Here is a 20,127-nt window from a genome sequence, read left to right on the forward strand (position 1 = left end):
TGTTCATTGCAGCACTGTTTACAATAGCCAGGACATGGAAGCAACCTAAATGTCCACCAACAGAGGAATGGATAGAGAAGATGTGGTACATACATACAATGGAATATTACTCAGCATTAAAATAGAACAAAATAATGCCATTTGCAGCTACATGGATGGACCTAGAGATTGTCATACTGAGTGAAGTAAGTCAGACACAGAAAGACAAATATCACATGATATCACTTATATGTGGAATCTAAAAATAAAGGTTACAAGTGAATTTATGTACAAAACAGAAGTAGAGTCATGGATGTAGAAAACAAACTTATAGTTACCAGGGTATTGGGGAGAAGGGGGGATAAATTGGGAGATTGGGACTGACATATACACACTACTATATATAAAATAGTTAACTAATAAGAACCCACTGTATAGCACAGGGAACTCTACTCAGTATTCTGTAATGACCTATATGGGAAAAGAATCTTAAAAAATAAAGGAGTGGATATATGTATATGTATAACTGATTCACTTTGCTGTACACCTGAAACTAACACAACATTGTAAATCAACTAGACTCCAATAATTTAAATATATATATATATATATTTGTCCTAAAAGATAAAGAAAGGCTTTTGAACTGTTTCAGTATAAAGCAGACTAAAGAGATATGGTAAAGAAATTCAAACTTAACCATAAACTGGATCCTCAATTAGAGATGAAAATGCTACATAAATGACACTATTGAGTCAGTTGACACAGATGACGATTAGTAATATTGTATTACTATGAAATGCACTGAAGTTGACAATTATATTATTCATGCACACATTAATTCTTAGGAAATATGCATTAAAGAATTTAGGGGTAAAGAGCCCGATCAGTGCAACTAAATCTAGATAGATAGATAGATAGATAGATAGATAGATAGATAGATAGATAATTGAGAGAGAATGATAAAGTTTATAGAACATAGTGTTAATAATGGGTAAATCTGGATAAAGGGAACAAGGGTGTTCTATGTACTCTTCTCATTCTTAACGTATTCTATAGGTATAAAATGTCTTCCAAATAAGTTTTTAAGAAATTATTAATAATCAGTTGTTAAGGTGAAAAGAATGCAATTGTCAATAATAACGATTCTCCAGATTTGGGGACTGGTAGGAAAATATGTGAAGGTGACATTGATACTGACCAGGGTTCTTGGCCTTCCCCAATCAAGCAAGGCTTTATTGGGGCCCATGCTGCAGCAGGGAGGAGTGAAAACAAGTAACAGTTTCCCTTGCTCGCTCCCTGAGGAAGGGCAAGCTGGTTCCTTCTATGGGGTGAGGGAAGGGGTGTGTCCAGGGATTCGGCCAGAGGGGTGTCTTAGGTGGTCTCCCCACCCATTTGGTGGTGTTGAGTGCAGGGGGCATGTGCAGTACCCTACTTTTGCTCCCAACACCCTGTCTTTGCTCCCAGCTCTTCAGATGTGGCAGTTGGGATTTTTTTTTTTGGTCTTTTTGTATCTCCTTGTCCATAATTTGCCCCAACTGCACATGCACAGTTATTTTTAGTCCCTTATAGTTTCTTTGTATTCTGTTGCTTGGGGAGAGGTTTGTCCAGGTGCACTGCAGCAAAGGGTCCCAGGGCCCAGGGCCCAGCCTGTCTCAACATAAAATATATGTTTCTGACATGAGTATTTTTTTTTCCCAAAAAATGTGTGAGCGGTAATGCCTTAAGGAGCTGGGTTCCATGGAAAAAATTCTGAAAATGATCCAGAGACACAGGTTCCATTCCGATCTAAGAAGTATATCATCAGATGTCGTGTCATCTGGGTTTTCATATGCTATTTCGCTATGGAAGTTCAAACTCACAAGAGTTGAATTAGAGGCAAAAAATGTATATCTATCTGTCCAAAGCTAGGTGGTATCTAAGGCTGGCGGAAGTACACAGCATGTTTAAGTTGTTGTTATGCTTGCAATGATGAGACTATTTATTTCAGATTATAGTAACTAATGTGATTATTGCATTTACCATTTACAAATCATATATTTAATTTCAGGTCCATAGGCACAAATAAAGAATTCTGCACATATTCAGAATTTGCAAATCTAAAATCAGAAGGATTTTCCTAACTCATTTCACATCCTAACCTGACCTGACCTTATGTTAGACTATATATATAGTCTTTAATAATCCTGTTTGGTGTGAATGTCATGTATTTGCTGCAAATATATGGTTTAATAACAGGGTGCTACCACAGACCCCACTCGGGGTGTTACATAAAACACTGTGTATGCACCATGTTACATTTCTAAAACCTGAAAATTTTTGGATATAGAAAAACATCTGGACGTAAATGTTTTGTTTAAGTGATTGCGGACCTGTGTTTATCTAATTTCTTTAATGAACACGCTTCTTATCCTTGATTAAGTGAAGTAATAGTTATGAGAGAAGATAGAATACTAGAAAGTAAAATTGAAAATTAAATCCTGAAATTAATTTAAAGGACCCAGATTTGGGCAAGATTTTAAAATGATGACTTAAATAAGGACAATGTGGTAAATTATCCATAACTGTGCTGCCTATTTGAATTATAAGTAGGATCATGATGTACAAGTATTCTAATTTCATTTTCTCTTTTCATTCTGCAGTTAGCAATACACAGGCAAAGGCCTACTTGCAAAGTGGAAAATTCTCCATACTAAGAATTTAGATTAAGAATCCCACTCTTATTCAGCCATTACCCTAGCCACTTATACTCCTTGACCAGTTTCCTCAACTGAAAAATGAAATAAGTAATTTAGATTAATATAAGTCCTCTTCTGAATTTTAAAATGAAATGATTCTAAAATTGCATAACTTTCTATTTATATCCTATATTTTTATATTCTTATTCCATATGGTTCTAAAAATAGTACATGGTGCTATAATTTCCTTGAACTGTAAAAGATGAAATTCTGTTTGTTTTGAGAAAGAGGACCTTCTTGTACTAATCAATTTCTCTTGTAAACAGTGCAAGTTCCAGGGCCAGTAGAAAATCTGCAAGCCGTATCTACCTCACCTACCTCAGTTCTTATTACCTGGGAACCCCCTGCCTATGCAAATGGTCCAGTACAAGGTTACAGATTGTTCTGCACTGAAGTCTCCACGGGGAAGGAACAGGTAGGTGAGAGAATGGGCCCCACTCCTGTCGCCTATCGGAGAAATTGCAGGACATCTGCAGGCTCTTGATATAAACCAGTATCCAGCACATTAATTGGATAGCTGATCAGTTTTAAAGTAACTGTTATTGAAAATGTTAAGCAATTTAATTGAATTTGGGTGGTAAGAGAGGCAAATGGGCAATGAGATGAAGTTAATACAAAGGATGCAGATTTTTTTGTTTGAGTATATTTTGGTCTGGGCCAGTGTAACCACATTTGAGTGAGCCCATCTGGTTCCAGAAAAGTATTTGCATTTTTCAGTCCTTATCCTAAGGGATGATCAATCTTATATTCAGCAACTTCCGTCAAATTGCTTTTTTCATTCTTTTTACATTCATATGTTTGATGTTATTTCTGTCTTCTCCCTACCATGGGACCATCACCTATCACTTCTCATTGTTTTCAGAATTACTTTACTCCTGAAGACTACCTTCCATTTTGCTTCTAATCTGTGGTTAGCACAGACATTGGAAAATAGACAAATTAGATTTTCATGTAAAGTAAGAGTAAATGAGTCTTAAGGGAGACACATGAAACTCAACTATTCTATTTTGTGACATATATATGACTACTGAGATGTTTACTTCCAGATTCTCAAGTTCATGTGGAAAAAGATACATAGACAAGTGGGTAGTTAAATAGGAAAGACCAGAAATGACCTTGGGATATTGAAGTTCTTATGATGTGTTGTGAAATTTGCCCATTAGAGTGTGGTCTTCATGCTTCCACATACACTGCATGATAGATATTTTTCATTAAAATAAAATGTTTGCATTAGTTCTATTCAGAACAGTGCCAAGTTCCAAGTTTTAGCATAAGAATTATTGAGATCCTCCTAAGTAATCATGCATTCCTCTTTTTTTTTGTTTACTGCTCCCATGCTATTTAGCTCTTATTTTCACCTTTCTATTCTACCCTTTTCCTACACATTTTAGGTCTTCAATAATGCATTTTACTAATTCATTTAAGTGAATTAAAAAATAGTGTCACCCAAGACAGAGTGTGAGGATCATTGGGAAGAGCTGTATAATGGATCTTCTGGAGTGAACTGGCTCTGATTTGCTCAGTGACCTTCACCTCCATTACCTCATTTCTACATCTGTGAACTGCTGAAAACAATTCCAACTTAACCTCACAGCATTTTGAGAGATAACAACTGTAGCAAAATATCCATAACAATTGTAGGAAAGTATCTGTCAGTTTCGAGAATCTCAGGTATATTTCAGCACAAGAAGGAAGAATTCTATTGTTTCTTGGTAAATTATTCCATTTTGGGTACAGGAGCAACTCTCCCTTCCGTGGGTTTACAAGCTGCCTTCTGCCTGTCAGGGTTTTGGTGTGGGCGTTAATAGTGCACACCATTCAATGTATTGGGTGGTGTTAAACAAATTGGAACTTAATGATTATAAAGATAGCATGGTGCTGTTTTAACTAGGGTCTACAGAGTGGTTTGGTCTTCAGTGGGGGAGTGTGTGTCACAATTTAGGTTTTATAACAACTCATAATAAGGCTAAAGTGTAGTTTTATGAGTAAGAGTCTAACATCCAATTCACTGATTGCACAGACTGGCTGCCATTTTAGCTTTTACGTGTCTCCTGACTGACAGTTTTGGTGTTTTATGTCTCCAGAATATAGAGGTCGATGGACTATCTTATAAGCTGGAAGGCCTGAAAAAATTCACGGAATATAGTCTTCGATTCCTAGCTTACAATCGCTATGGGCCAGGAGTATCTACTGATGATATAACTGTGGTTACGCTTTCTGATGGTAAGTTATAGACAGTGAAATTTGACTCACAGAGTTGTTATAATAATGAAATAATATTGGATATATGTCATAGATTCCATGTTCAAGGTTTCCTAACTAAAACTTCATGGAGTATGCTAGCATACATTAGAAATTTGGCTAATTCACTCAAACTATCTATTACAGTCAAATTTAAACTTTGAAAAGGTATACACTCTGAATCAGGATGTCCTAATTAGTCATCTTCAAAGTGTGACTGCTGCCTAAGAGCTCAGAATCATTTCTTCGTGTGTGTTTTCCTTTATTCCTATAAATACAAATACATTTGTACATGTGTGTGGGCTAATTTACATTAGCATCTTTCTTTTGTTTCTCCTTCTAAACAATGGTAGATGATTAAAAGTGTAAATGATGGACAGTCCTCCTACATATACCTCTTAATTTGAAAAAAAATCATGAAGTTTTAGGCCAAATAATCCAGTATTGAAAGTATTAAAACTGAATATGAAAATTTATATTTTAATTTTACCTTGCCTAACAAATGAAAGATTAGACATATTTTTTAATGTCATAAAAAAGAGAAAGAAATCTTAATGAAGTAGATGAATTTGACAAAGCAGTAGCAGAGGAAACTAGAGATCTAAAAATGGATGATAATGAAAGGTTGGAAGTTTAATGAAAAGTGAAAATAAAGCACAGCAGAGCATATGATATGGGGCCAGTGACAATTCAGACAGGTGCAGAAATGCAGAGATGTGACCTCCATGAATACTAAAAAGGCATCAAGCTATTTCTTTTCAGCAACGGTTTCCATGTTGATATGTGTAATTCTATAAATTATTGATCTTTCGAATTTCAAAAAAATGACTTTAGTTTGTGATTCCTTGACTGATCCAACCTTGCTTCAATCTAGGAAAGCATCTGGGTGGATATTTCATACAATATCAGTGAAATGAGGAAGGGCATGCATGTTATTAAGGATAGTGCAAAGACGACACAGGGGTAATGTTCATTTGCAATTTCAATGTAAAATAATACTTTATATCTGACACTGCTTTGGTATAATTTTTATGTAATTCTTAAGCCCATCCATCTGATTCTGTTATTGAAGACAGAACAGAATATTTATTGGCAGAATAAATTACTTCACAACTTATAATTATAAAAATAAAAGGAAAACAAATGAAAATGAATATTTTACATAATTTATGTAGATTTCATTCACACACTGAACTGTAATGCTGTGGCCTTATTCTCTACTTTGGTTTTAAATGTCATAAGTGAGAAAGATAGATTATTACTCATTAATCCAAGAATTATTATCTAGAAGTATTGCAGCATTTAGTATTTAGAAAATGCCTGTCCTTAAATAAAAGGATTTCATGACTCTAATCCAACAAGCATCACTCTGCAAGGGACCCCAGCTTCCCTCTATCAGATGCATTTGATAGAGAACACATGAACCTCAGGGGCCCCTAGGAGTGGGTACTTCAACCTCGTCTGCTTTCATCTTTACAATAAACTCATCTCTTGTACTTCAATCTGATGTCCTCTTCTCTCTACTGAAGCTATATATGCTGAGGTCACATATAGATGAATTTAATTACAATTAACAGTCACCTGCTTCCCAGCTGTAAGTCACAAAGCCCTGTTCTTGACTTTCTGGATGTTATAAAAGGGAGATGTTGTGAAAATTAAATGTTTAATCCATATACACACCTAAAACATGGGCATGGCATATATTTAAATGTTTAATAAATGTTATCTATGCCAATGTCTTTTTTTCTCATTATTTTAAATGTTCCTTAATATGAGGGATGATGTTATATTCATCTCTGTATCCCTCCTAACTCAGTAAATATTTATTGAATTAATCAGTTCAGCCAAACCTGTACAAATGTTTGTAAGTATAGACTCATCTTTAGGACTTCCTCTTTGTGTGACTAACTTAACATATGATTATTTGTAAATATATATGTGTTATAGAGAGCATCAGATTTCCTATAAGGCCAGAGAAATTCTTACCATAAAAAATTTGTATTGGGACTATAGAAAAATTGAATAAAAGCAAAAATAAAATGCAAATAACTTTTTTTCTGAATTAATTGTCCCCAAAGTATCCATATTATGCTAAGATGCTTGTAAAGATTTTATTCTGGGGAGCCATCATCTCTAATTTAGCTCTGTTTTAATTGTTTTTCTGGGAAGAAACACTTTTTTGTTCAGATTCCTCCACCTAGTATATCATTAGTTTACAGTGTTCCACTTCTTCAAACCGTTGGGATTGTAGAGCATCAATCTAGACAGCCTAATATTTAGTGTAGACTGTAAGTAGTTTTGCCAGTTTGTTCTTAAGCACTGTCTCTGGAACTAGTTGACATGAATAGATTACTAACAGATTTTATGAATTCATTAACATTTATTGGTGTCCATGCCAACTTGCCCTGTGTTCAAAAGCAGAAGGACCAAATTTTATAGGCAAGCTTAGCTATAGGAATCTGCTGCTTACTGTTATCACTAATATTTATTGAGCACTTATTAGTGCAAGGCCCTGCTCCACACATTTCACAACACTGTATTTCTCCCTACTTTACAGATGTCAAAACTAAGATAGGGGTCACAAAAGCTAGTAAGCAGCAGAGCCAGGTCATATAAGTGAGTAAGTAAAAAGGGGGATTCAGTGTGGAAATATATATGTTTCTCTTATTCTATGATAAATGTCTCATATTAGGTCCTTCAAGAAAAAAGCTCAGAGCTACATATAAATTCTTTCAATCCACAAATTATGTGTACAGGACAGCACACAATTGCTAAGGGGAGGAATTCAAGTGACTATATGTACGATTCATATACAAATTTGAGAACTTAATCTACTCTGGAGAATGCTTCATCACCTTGTGCTTAAACCAGCATGCTCCACCACATTGAGAGGAGTTTCCAGACCAAATGCCTCTGATTAGCTTTAATGAACCTATTGTAATTGATAAACTACTTGACATTTCGAAGAGAAAAGCAATGAACTATGTCCTTCCCCTCTGCCTCATGAAACAATGAAGCGTTGTCAAATAAGACAAATAAAGAAAAGTCCCAATAGATAAATGTGGATTCCACCAAGCATCTAATCCTATCTATTGTATCTATTTATTTGTAAATAGTATGGAAATTGATAGTAAGAAAAGAATAATAACTAAAAATAATGTAGAAAAAAATTGTCCACTTTTTTTCCTGACTGTGTAAGGCAAGAATAGCCAGTGTGCCATCAGTGAAAAGTAAGAGAAATTTATATTGTAAAAAAATAGGCAAAATTCATTAACACCATTGTTACAAGTCCACCTTTGGGACTTGATGGCTTTAAATTCCTAATACGGAAAATTATCAAATTGTGGTAGTTTATTATTGTTCTTATATATTCTTGGCTTTCTGAAATGAGGAGTTAAATGCCATTTATAAACTTTCATTAAAGTGAGATTTAAGGGTTACATATCAACTAGCACAGTACCTAGAACAAAATGTATGATAAATTTAAATACCTTCTCTTTCCTCCAATATTCCATGTTTTCATATTATTTAATTGGTCAAAAGTGTGTGTAATATGATTAGTAAACTATAATATGATATAAATATTAGAATATCATATGAAACCTCAACTAGAAATATTTTTTATCAGTAAGAAGTGATTTATTATTACCTAATATTAAGACATTATTCCCAATCTTCACTTTTAAAGAATATAGTTTTCAGAAGCCGTGCAATTATATGATTTAGAACATAGCATTTTTTCCAGTTTTTACCTGTTTTAATTTTTACTGCTTTACAGAGTGATTTGAATGTGGGTCATATTAAATTCTTCCTCATTGTGAGAACATCAGTTTTTCTTTTTAGTTCTTCTGATCACACAAATTATTTTTATTTCCAGCCTATCTTTAATCTTTTCTTGGTACAGTCACTTTAGAAAACTTTGTATCTATTAAAACTTAACATATGTTTAACCCTCATAGGGTTCCCACCCACCAGTATTTCCACTCCTAGGTATAAATGAATGAAGGAAATGAGTGCAATTGTCCAGCAGAAGACACAAACTAGAATTTTCATAGCAGCTTTATTCTCATAACTCCAAACTAGAAATTGATCCAAATGCCATTCATCAGTAGAACAGATAAATATAAATTAGAATAATTGTACATTGTAATACTGTGGAGCAACAAAACAAAACAAAAAAACTATTGCTACATGCAGCAATATGAATGGATCTCAAGAAGTAAGCAAAAGAAGCCAGCCTCTGGGAAAGAAAACACACAACTATGGTTTTGTTTTTAGTAAGCTCAGAATAAACTAATCTGTGGAGTTAAGAGGTCATAACAAGTAGTGGCTACTATCAGAAAGATACTGACTAAGAAGGGACACAGTGAGCTTTCCAGGTTATTGAAAATGTTCTATATCTTGATCTAGGTGGTGTTTAAATGGGGATGTACACACACACACACACCAATTTATCCAGTCATACATTCAAGGTTTGTGCACTTTCCTATATGTTATAGCTTAATTTAAAAATTAAGATTGCTAAATTATAAACTTTTTTTTGTGACCAAATTTGTTGGCCAAAATCTAAATATGAAAAATATTTTATTATAATCTTATAATCTTTCTATTAATTGATTCATTCAATATACATTTGCTGAGTGTGCCCCATGTGCTTAACACACATCAATATTGGGGATGCAGCATCAAAAGGACAAAAATCCTGGTTCCTGTGAAGGTTATATTCTGTATTTGATAAGAAAACCATAGCAGAATTAAATGAAATTTAAAAATAAAATCTATCTCCTAAATAATGAAATATTTTTTTGAAAGAATGCTTGTTGACCTAATTCATGAAAAACAAGCTCTGATAAACATTTTACCACAAGTTACATTGGTAATAACCTTTATCAAGTACTAACAAAATAAGTGACTGTAATTCCTATCATGTTTATCACTTATTCATCAAAGTCAAACAAAATAAGTGATTATAATTCCTATCATGTCCAGAAAGGTCCAGGAGCTAATATTTAAGTAAGTATCCATTTGTTCATTTAATTATTGAGTCAGTAAATATTAATTGAATGTCAGTTTGGAGGATTTAAAGATTAATCAGACATATATCATGCCCTCATAGTGATTACTTTTGAGAAGGCAAAATCAGAGTAGGACATAAATAAATTCAGGATAAATATAAGCACCCCAGGAAAACATAGATATTGTCCAAGTTCAAATTAAAGGAGAGGAACCTAACAAAAATGGCCCTTAAATTTTTGAAGATGCTGAAAGGCTTTCTCCTCTATTAAATTTATCAATTTGTCATGAAAAAAGATAAGGAATACTCTGATTTATATATATTAAGCATTTACTGAATGCTACTTATGTTACTGTTGTGGGACAGATTTATATATATATATATATATATATATATATATATATATATATATATATATATATATATATATATATATATATATATATATATATATATATATATATATCCAAGACATCTAGAATAGTACTTGAGATATTACAGTCATTCAGTGAATGGCTATCGTTGAATTACTAACTTGATAGAATATTCACTTTTTGATAAAGTAAATATCCATTAGAAGTATTATAAAGAAAGCTGTGTATGTTCTTCCTCCTTCCATGAAGGATTGGAACAATCAAAATGCAAGTAAGAGAAGCAAAATACCTAGAAAACCCAAGAAGAAAAATAAATTGCTCCTTTGTTAATAGAATTGGCTCACCAAATGCTCTCTGGTAACCTGCTTGCATCTATGACACAGAGATTTAATTACAAAGTGTGAGGGATAAAAAGGGATGTATTTCTTCTTTTCGCTTTTTAAGGGATAATAAAGGTTGCATTTAAAAGGATTAAGCAACGAGAGTGACCGTCAGAATGACATATTGCATCATAAAACCGTGGAGGTCCTGAAATGCACAATATCTTAAGCCCTTAAAACCACTCTAGGAAATCTCCCGTGTGTTTTTATTGGTTCCTCTGGGAAGGTTATCACCAGAAAGCTGTAATTAAATGGCAGTATTTAGTATCACGGCAGGTGCTTTTTTGCCTAAGAGTTTTGGGGGCTCCCTAGATGGATAACTGGGCCACTAAGTGAGAAAAACAAATGCAGTCACTTTTCATCTCTCCAGGAAAATTTTGAAGTGCCACCTGGAATTACCTACCTAATTATCCTTATGAACAGTGAAAAAGACATGCTTTCTCTTTTCAAAGAGGGCTGGAGTTTTCTCTTTCGTGACTTTGGCAATAACGATCTCACCTTGTTTTATTTCTTCTAGTGCCAAGTGCCCCGCCTCAGAATGTCTCCCTGGAAGTAGTTAATTCAAGGGTGAGTTGTGGAAATGTTTACTACTTCATTACCAATACATGTGTAACTTTCAATCACCCATCCACTGTGTGGGTGGATGGTGGCTTCCATGTGAGGAAATGTTCCAGGACAACACAGTGAGTGGCATTAATCCCACATCTTCCACCACACTTGAATGAATTAAATGAAGGAGTTGTTTGTTTCTAGTACACTTGATTTTATAAATGTTATCATGATTAAAGGCTATTCCATCAGGTAACAAAGTTGTCTATTTACCTATACTTATCAGTTCAGTAAGTCCCCCACATAACGAACCTTCAAGTTGTGAACTTTCAAAGATGCGAACAGGCCTCTGTGTGCCAGCTGTTGTACTGTACTACTGTACTTTTCAGGGTACTGTACTGTAAGATAAAAAATGTGTTATTTATTTTTTGTGATCGTTTGTTTTTTTATGTATTATTTGTGTGAAAAGTATTATAAAACTATTACAGTATAGTACTATATAGCCGATAGTGTTTGTTGGGTACCTAGGCTAACTTGGTTGGACTTATGAACAAATTGGACTTTTGAACGTGCTCTCAGAATGGAACTCGTTTGTATGTGGGGGACTTACTGTATAGGACATAATGTGCTAGATGGAACAATTGAATGTAGGAATGAAAAAAGTAATTACAAGAGGTGGGATAAAGAGAGACTTTGTTTCCTGGTAGATTTAATTTGAATTGAATATTTCATCCTCATTCCTCTTCTTCTCTGATAAATATAGACATGGAAGGCTGTTCTTGAGGTCTGATAAGGTTATCTGTATGAAGCAGTATTAATCAGTGATTAATGTTTTCCTGGCCTGAAAAGTTGATACAACTTTCAAAAGGGTTTAAATTAGGCTGGGTATAGCTGAAGATAAGGAGTTAATGCCAGAATCAGTTTTCTAGAAATATCTCCTTTTTCAAGTGTGTCTCACTCAGCATTGCAAAGAAGCGAAAACCACGCAGTAGAGGAAAGCAAAAGTAAGATTGGCCTGGCTTGCCTCTGTCATCATCTGGTTGTGTGCGCTCAGAGAAATAATTTCACTCTCCCTGGGTCTCAGTGAGGAGATTGGCCTAACCGGTCTCCAAGCTCTAGGAGACAACAGGAAAATCATATGTGTCTTAGAGAAAGTCATACTCTAATTTTTAATACTAGCTTCCTCTTTTAGTAACTCTATACAATGTCAGAAAAGTTTCGAACCTCAGTAAACTTCAGTTTCTCTATATTCATACAGTGTGCATGTTAATCCCTCCCTTATTGATTTGTCATGAGGAAGTAGTAATACAGCATATGCAGTGGATCTAACTTAGCATCAGTAGCTATTACTTCACTCACTGTACAATTTCTTTCCATATTTTGCAAAAGTCTCTGACGAAGCCATATTTTGTGATTTTGATCAGATTTACCTCTGTCAAATGAGTTTACCTTTTGGAGCTAGTGAAATGTCTCTAAAATGGTTATCCTCTTATAATTTTAGGCACTAATTGGATAAGAATGAATGGAACAAATTTAAACATAGAAGGGAGAAAAATAAATGAACCTAAGGGAAGAAAAATGAGCTAAAGGAAAATAACGAGAAATAGACATCACCCTAAAAATGACATTATGATTTACAACATTAAATATTTTACAGATGTGCTATTCTAATTAACAGATTGCCAAATCAAAGTCAAGTAGATTTTTATCATTATTGTATGTTGCTAATGAATGAAACTGGGAGACCATATTGTAGTTTCTCTTGTTTTAATGACTCATTTTTATTAGAGTTTCATCTTTCCTTCAGGACAGATCATAGAAATTGATATAAGCTATTTTGTGTGTGTATGCTAATATCCCATAAAAAGTCTACTTTAGCAAAGGATGAATGTTTTCTTCGGGAATGAGAATAAGGCATTATTGAATGACCCTGGTTGCTGACTGTCTTTGAATATGAATTTATTACCCTGCTGTAGGAGGGAATTCCTGGATTGCAAAATTGACTTTTTCAACTGATACACACACACACACACACACACACACACACGCACACACATACACATAATCAAATATCACAGGCCATGCTCTTCTAAAATCTGCAGTGTTTGCAGCAACCAAATATTAACACCCCTGCTTCTATCTTCCTGAAGTTATCGCTGTAATGTTGCACTACCAGAAAATTTAACTTGTTCATTAGCTTTTCAGAATAAATACAGCAGGCTCAGGCACTAGAAAGCTTCTTGCTCTCCTCTCCCTGCCTCTGTTATCTTCTTTCCTAGCTTCTAAGGCATTATAAATTATTTTTCTTGGATTGTTACCAAGAGGAAAGGGACTGGATGATCAAAGTACTGTTTTATCATTCCCAATAGGTTGATGCAGAGAAAAACAATAATATGCTATTTTTATATTTGTCTCTTGTTTGAAACAAAAGAAAAGCTCTCAAATATACTAATATTTGCCCCAGATGATTACCATTTTAAGGAACAAATTTGTAAAAAAAGAAACATTGTAGTTGAATAAGTGTTGTATTCTTTTAGACTAATAGAATTATGACTTTAATGTTATTCATTTTACTTGGAATTTTTATTTAATATAGAAGGAACCGTCATATTTTAAGTTCTTATTCTATATCATATCTGTAATTATGGAACATAATTGACCATTTTATTGACAGTCAATGAGAAAATTTCTTGGTGTTTGCACACAGATGGCTAGGATTTCTGTACATAGAACCGAGAAGTGAATACAAGGCATAAAATTACCATTTATAGATTTTTTTTTTTTCTTTTTGCTGTACGCGGGCCTCTCACTGTTGTGGCCTCTCCTGTTGCGGAGCACAGGCTCCAGACACGCAGGCTCAGCGGCCATGGCTCACGGGCCCAGCCGCTCCACGGCATGTGGGATCTTCCTGGACCGGGGCACAAACCCGTGTCCCCTGCATCAGCAGGCAGACTCTCAACCACTGCGCCACCAGGGAAGCCCCGTAGAATCTTTAAACACAGAATATTGGATTCCTCTCATTGTATCACCATACACCTCTCTACTGAAATTATTATCCTTAATCTATGTGGATGTCATTTTGTTCACTCCTGGAAGGGGATACCCAGTTAGTCACTCACAGTTCAATAGTGTGTGATGCCATTACTGCAATAGTAGAAAATATGACTGGTTATCTTCCTGAATCTTCATTTCCCCATGCTTCAACATAATTTGGCATGCTTAAATAACTCGAAAATTAGTTAAGCAATCATGCAAATTCCCTTTACCAAGAAACTACCCAAAGGGAGAATTAAAATAGCAATTTCCACCTTCAGGAAACAAACTGATGGTTTGGGCCCCAGATGTTTTAATGTCTTTTAAAAATTAATTAGTTAATTAATATTTTAATAATACAGGGGGAATCTTAAGTGTTGAATTGTTGGGTAGCATCAGAGGGCTGTGCTTCTGAAGATGTGGTATGACAGGAAGGATTTTTTTTTTTCAGTTAAACTTTGACTGTTAAAGAAATAATTTATTTGGTTTTTAAATTAATTTTTTATTGGAATATAGTTGATTTACAATGTTGTGTTAGTTTCTACTGTAACGCAAAGTGAATCAGTTATACATATACATACATATACAGGAAGGATTTTTTTTTTTTTTTTTTTTTTTTTTTTTTTGCTGTACGCGGGCCTCTCACTGCTGTGGCCTCTCCCGTTGCGGAGCACAGGCTCCGGACACGCAGGCTCCGCGGCCATGGCTCGCGGGCCCAGCCGCTCCGCGGCATGTGGGATCTTCCGGGATAGGGGCACGAACCCGTGTCCCCTGCATCGGCAGGCGGACTCTCAACCACTGCGCCACCAGGGAAGCCCTACAGGAAGGATTTTGACTGAGGTCTCTGTCTTCTGTCATTGGGCTAGTGATAATTCTCTTATCAACAGAAATGACAGGGCTTCCCTGGTGGTGCATTGGTTGAGAGTCTGCCTGCCGATGCAGGGGACACAGGTTCATGCCCCGGTCCGGGAAGATCCCACATGCCGTGGAGCGGCTGGGCCCGTGAGCCATGGCCGCTGAGCCTGCGTGTCTGGAGCCTGTGCTCCGCAACGGGAGAGGCCACAACAGTGAGAGTCCCGCGTACCGCAAAAAAAAAAAAAAAAAAAAAAAAAAAACCGAGAAGTGACAACCAAGCAGATAGCTCAGTGAGGCTTTTGCATTTGATTCTCACCTGGAATATTCACTTGGTAGCCACTGTGAGCAAAATTGTCAAAATAAGAAGAGGAGAAACTGGAAGAAGTTAAAACAAAGAGCCAGTTGAGTTATAATGTTAATTTGCAGGTCTTCTGTTTTTTTTGAGGGGGCATGTCTTTGTTATTTTTTATTCTGAAATTGGGGTTGTCTTCTCTTGGCTATGCAGAGAGCACTTGCATTAACACTGTTTCCTGCTGTATGGCAACCTCTCTGAAACTGCACAGTTCGCATAGGTGTTCTGGAACCACTTCTACTCTCACACCATGATTCTTATAAATGTTAATCTCCCTCTTTTGTGTTGTATAAAGGCCTTAGATAGCTCATGAAAAATATTTGTTTGTTTGTTTGTTTCTCTCTGAATCATCCTAAATCCTTCATAAAATACACTTTGGCCACTGAGTTACTTGGAACCGGAGCTCTGAGTCCCCCGCTTACAAATGTGGTAGATTTCTCAAATTTAATGTAGAGAAGGAGGAGACATAGGAGACCTTAGATGATTGATTCCATGTAAAGATAAATTAGAAACTGGCATTTACAATAATATTTACACTCACAAACTTCACACTGTTATTTGTTCTCAGTCATAATATACAGAACATTTTTTTAAACATTTTTATTGGAGAATAATTGCTTTACAGTGGTGTTAGTTTCTGCTTTATAACAAAGTGAATCAGTTATATATATATATATATATCCCCATACCTCTTCCCTCTTGCATCTCCCTCCCTCCCACCCTCCCTATCCCACCTCTCTAGCTGGTCACAGAGCGCTGAGCTGATCTCCCTATGCTATGCAACTGCTTCCCACTAGCTATCTGTTTTACATTTGGTAGTGTATATATGTCCATGCCACTCTCTCACTTCGTCCCAGCTTACCCTTCCCTCTTCCAGTGTGCTCAAGTCCATTCTCTAGTAGGTCTGCATCTTTATTACCATCTTGCCCCTAGGTTCTTCATGATGATTTTTTTTTTTTTAGATTCCATATATATGTGTTAGCATACAGTATTTGTTTTTCTCTTTCTGACTTACTTCACTCTGTATGACAGACTCTAGGTCCATCCACCTGACTACAGATAACTCAATTCTGTTTCTTTTTATGGCTGAGTAATATTCCATTGTATATATGTGCCACATCTTCTTTAGCCATTCATCTGTCGACAGACACTTAGGTTGCTTCCATGTCCTGGCTATTGTAAATAGAGCTGCAATGCACATTGTGGTACATGACTCTTTTTGAATTATGGCTTTCTCAGGGTATATGCCCAGTAGTGGGATTGCTGGGTCATATGGTAGTTCTATTTGTAGTTTTTTAAGGAACCTCCATACTGTTCTCCATAGTGGCTGTATCAATTTACATTCCCACCAACAGTGTATGAGGGTTCCCTTTTCTCCACACCCTCTCCAGCATTTATTTTTTCTAGATTTTTTCATCATGGCCATTCTGACAGGTGTGAGATGATATTGCACTGTACTTTTGATTTGCATTTCTCTAATGATTAATGATGATAAGCATTCTTTCATGTGTTTGTTGACAATCTGTATATCTTCTTTGGAGAAATGTCTATTTAGATCTGTCCATTTTTCGATTGGGTTTTTTGTTTTTTTGATATTGAGCTGCATGAGCTGCTTGTAAATTTGGAGATTAATCCTTTGTCAGTTGCTTCATTTGCAAATATTTTCTCCCATTCTGAGGGTTGTCTTTTCATCTTATTTATGCTTTCCTTTGCTCTGCAAAAGCTTTGAAGTTAATTTAGGTCCCATTTGTTTATTTGGGGTTTTATTTCCATTTCTCTGGGAGGTGGGTCAAAAAGGATCTTGCTGTGATTTATGTCATAGAGTGTTCTGCCTATGTTTTCCTCTAAGAGTTTGATAGTGTCTGGCCTTACATTTAGGTTTTTAATCCATTTTGAGTTTATTTTTGTGTATGGTGATAGGGAGTGTTCTAATTTCATTCTTTTACATGTAGCTGTCCAGTTTTCCCAGCACCACTTATTGAAGAGGCTGTCTTTTCTCCATTGTATATTCTTGCCTCCTTTATCAAAAATAAGGTGACCATATTTGCATGGGTTTATCTCTGGGCTTCTTTCCTGTTCCATTGATCTATATTTCTGTTTTCATGCCAGTACCATACTGTCTTGATTACTGTAGCTTTGTAGTATAGGCTGAAGTCTGGGAGCCTGATTCCTCCAGCTCCGTTTTTCTTTCTCAGGATTGCTTTGGCTTTTCGGGATCTTTTGTGTTTCCATACAAATTGTGAAATTTTTTGTTCTAGTTCTGTGAAAAATGCCATTGGTAGTTTGATAGGGATTGCATTGAATCTGTAGATTGCTTTGGGTAGTATAGTCATTTTCACAATGTTGATTCTTCCAATCCAAGAACATGGTATATCTATCTCTACATCTATTTGTATCATCTTTAATTTCTTTCATCAGTGTCTTATAGTTTCCTGCATACAGGTCTTTTGTCTCCTTAGGTAGGTTTATTCCTAGATATTTTATTCTTTTTGTTGCAATGGTAAATGGGAGTGTTTTCTTAATTTCACTTGCAGGTTTTCCATAATTAGTGTATAGGAAAGGAAGAGATTTCTCTGCACTAATGTTGTATCCTCAAACTTTACCAGATTCACTGATTGGCTCTAGTAGTTTTCTGGTAGCATCTTTAAGATTCTCTATGTAGAGTATCATGTTATCTTCAGACAGTGACAATTTTACTTTTTCTTTTCTGATTTGGATTCCTTTTATTTATTTTTGTTCTCTGCTGTAGCTAAAACTTCCAAAACTATGTTGAATAAGAGTGGTGAGAGTGGGCAACCTTGTCTTGTTCCTGATCTTAGAGGAAATGGTTTCAGTTTTTCACCATTGAGGATGATGTTGGCTGTGGGTTTGTCATATATGGCCTTTATTATGTTGAGGTACGTTCCCTCTATGCCTACTTTCTGGAGGGTTCTTATCATAAATGGGTGTTGAATTTTGTCGAAAGTTTTCTCTGCATCTATTGGGATGATCATATGGTTTTTCTCCTTCAATTTGTCAATATGGTGTATCACATTGATTGATTTGTGTATATTGAAGAATCCTTGCATTCCTGGGATAAACCCCACCTGATCATGGTGTATGATCCTTTTAACGTACTGTTGGATTCTGTTTGCTAGTATTTTGTTGAGGATTTTTGCATCTATGTTCATCAGTGATATTGGTCTGTACTTTTCTTTTTTGTGTTATGTTTGTCTGGTTTTAGTATCATGGTAATGGTGTCCTCCTAGAAAGAGTTTGGGAGTCTTCCTCCCTCTGCTATGTTTTAGAAGACTTTGTGAAGGATAGGTGTTAGCTCTTCTGTAAATCTTTGATAGAATTTGCCTGTGAAGCCGTCTTGTCCTGGGCTTTTGTTTGTTGGAAGATTTTTAATCACAGTTTCAATTTCAGTGCTTGTGATTAGTCTATTCATATTTTCTATTTCTTCCTGGTTCAGTCTCAGTAGGTTGTGCATTTCTAAGAATTTGTCCATTTCTTCCAGGTTGTCCATTTTATTGGCATTTAGTTGCTTGTAGTAATCTCTCATGATCCTTTGTATTTCTGCAGTGTCAGTTGTTACTTCTCCTTTTTCATTTCTAATTCTATTGTTTTGAGTCTTTTCCTATTTTTTCTTGGTGAGGCTGGCTAATGTGTTATCGATTTTGTTTATCTTCTCAAAGAATCAGCTTTTACTTTTATTGATCTTTGTTATTGTTTCCTCCATTTCTTTTTCATTTATTTCTGATCTGATTTTTATGACTTCTTTCCTTCTGCTAACTTTGGGGATTTTTTTGTTTTCCTTTCTCTAATTGCTTTAGATGTAAGGTTAGGTTGTTTATTTGAGATGTTTCTTGTTTCTTATTATTATTTTTTTTTCTTTTTGCGGTATGTGGGCCTCTCACTGTTGTGGCCTCTCCCGCTGCGGAGCACAGGCTCCGGACACGCAGGCCCAGCGGCCATGGCTCACGGGCCCAGCCGCTCCGCGGCATATGGGATCCTCCCAGACCGGGGCACGAACCCGTATCCCCTGCATCGGCAGGCGGACTCTCAACCACTGCGCCACCAGGGAGGCCCTGTTTCTTGTTTCTTAATGTAGGATTGTATTGCTATAAACTTCCCTGTTAGAACTGCTTTTGCTGCATCCCATAAGTTTTGGGTCATTATGTTTTCATTTTCATTTGTTTCTAGGTATTTTTTTATTTCTTCTTTGATTTCTTCAGTGATCTCTTGGTTATTAAGTAGTGTATTGTTTAGCTAACTCCATGTGTTAGTATTTTTTACAGATTTTTTCCTTTAATTTGTATCTAGTCTCATAGCGTTGTGGTCTGAAAAGATACTTGATACAATTTCAGTTTTCTGAAATTTACCAAGGCTTGATTTGTGACCCAAAATATGATCTATCCTGGAGAATCTTCCATGAGCACTTGAGAACAAAGTGTATTCTGTTGTTTTTGGATGGCATGTCCTATAAATATCAATTAAGTCCATCTTGTTTAAAGTATCATTTAAAGCTTATGTTTCCTTATTTATTTTCATTTTGGATGATCTGTCCATTGGTTAAAGTGGGGTGTTAAAGTCCCCTAGTCTGATTGTGTTACTGTAGAGTTCCTCTTTTATG

At 35.5% G+C, this 20,127-nt stretch overlaps 1 protein-coding gene across 1 annotated transcript in view; it reads left to right on the forward strand.

Annotated features, from left to right (window-relative positions):
• The window catches only part of DCC (DCC netrin 1 receptor), an 808,121-nt gene that overhangs the window by 469,057 nt on the left and 318,937 nt on the right, over positions 1–20,127 (forward strand). Inside the window, exons 10-12 of the mRNA XM_060118369.1 lie at positions 2,981–3,129; positions 4,799–4,937; positions 11,241–11,290. Of these exons, the coding sequence (XP_059974352.1) occupies positions 2,981–3,129; positions 4,799–4,937; positions 11,241–11,290 (338 nt within the window). The remainder of the gene's footprint in view (positions 1–2,980; positions 3,130–4,798; positions 4,938–11,240; positions 11,291–20,127) is intronic.

This window comes from Mesoplodon densirostris, chromosome 15 (genome assembly GCF_025265405.1).
Source record: "Mesoplodon densirostris isolate mMesDen1 chromosome 15, mMesDen1 primary haplotype, whole genome shotgun sequence".
Taxonomy (NCBI): domain Eukaryota; kingdom Metazoa; phylum Chordata; class Mammalia; order Artiodactyla; family Ziphiidae; genus Mesoplodon; species Mesoplodon densirostris.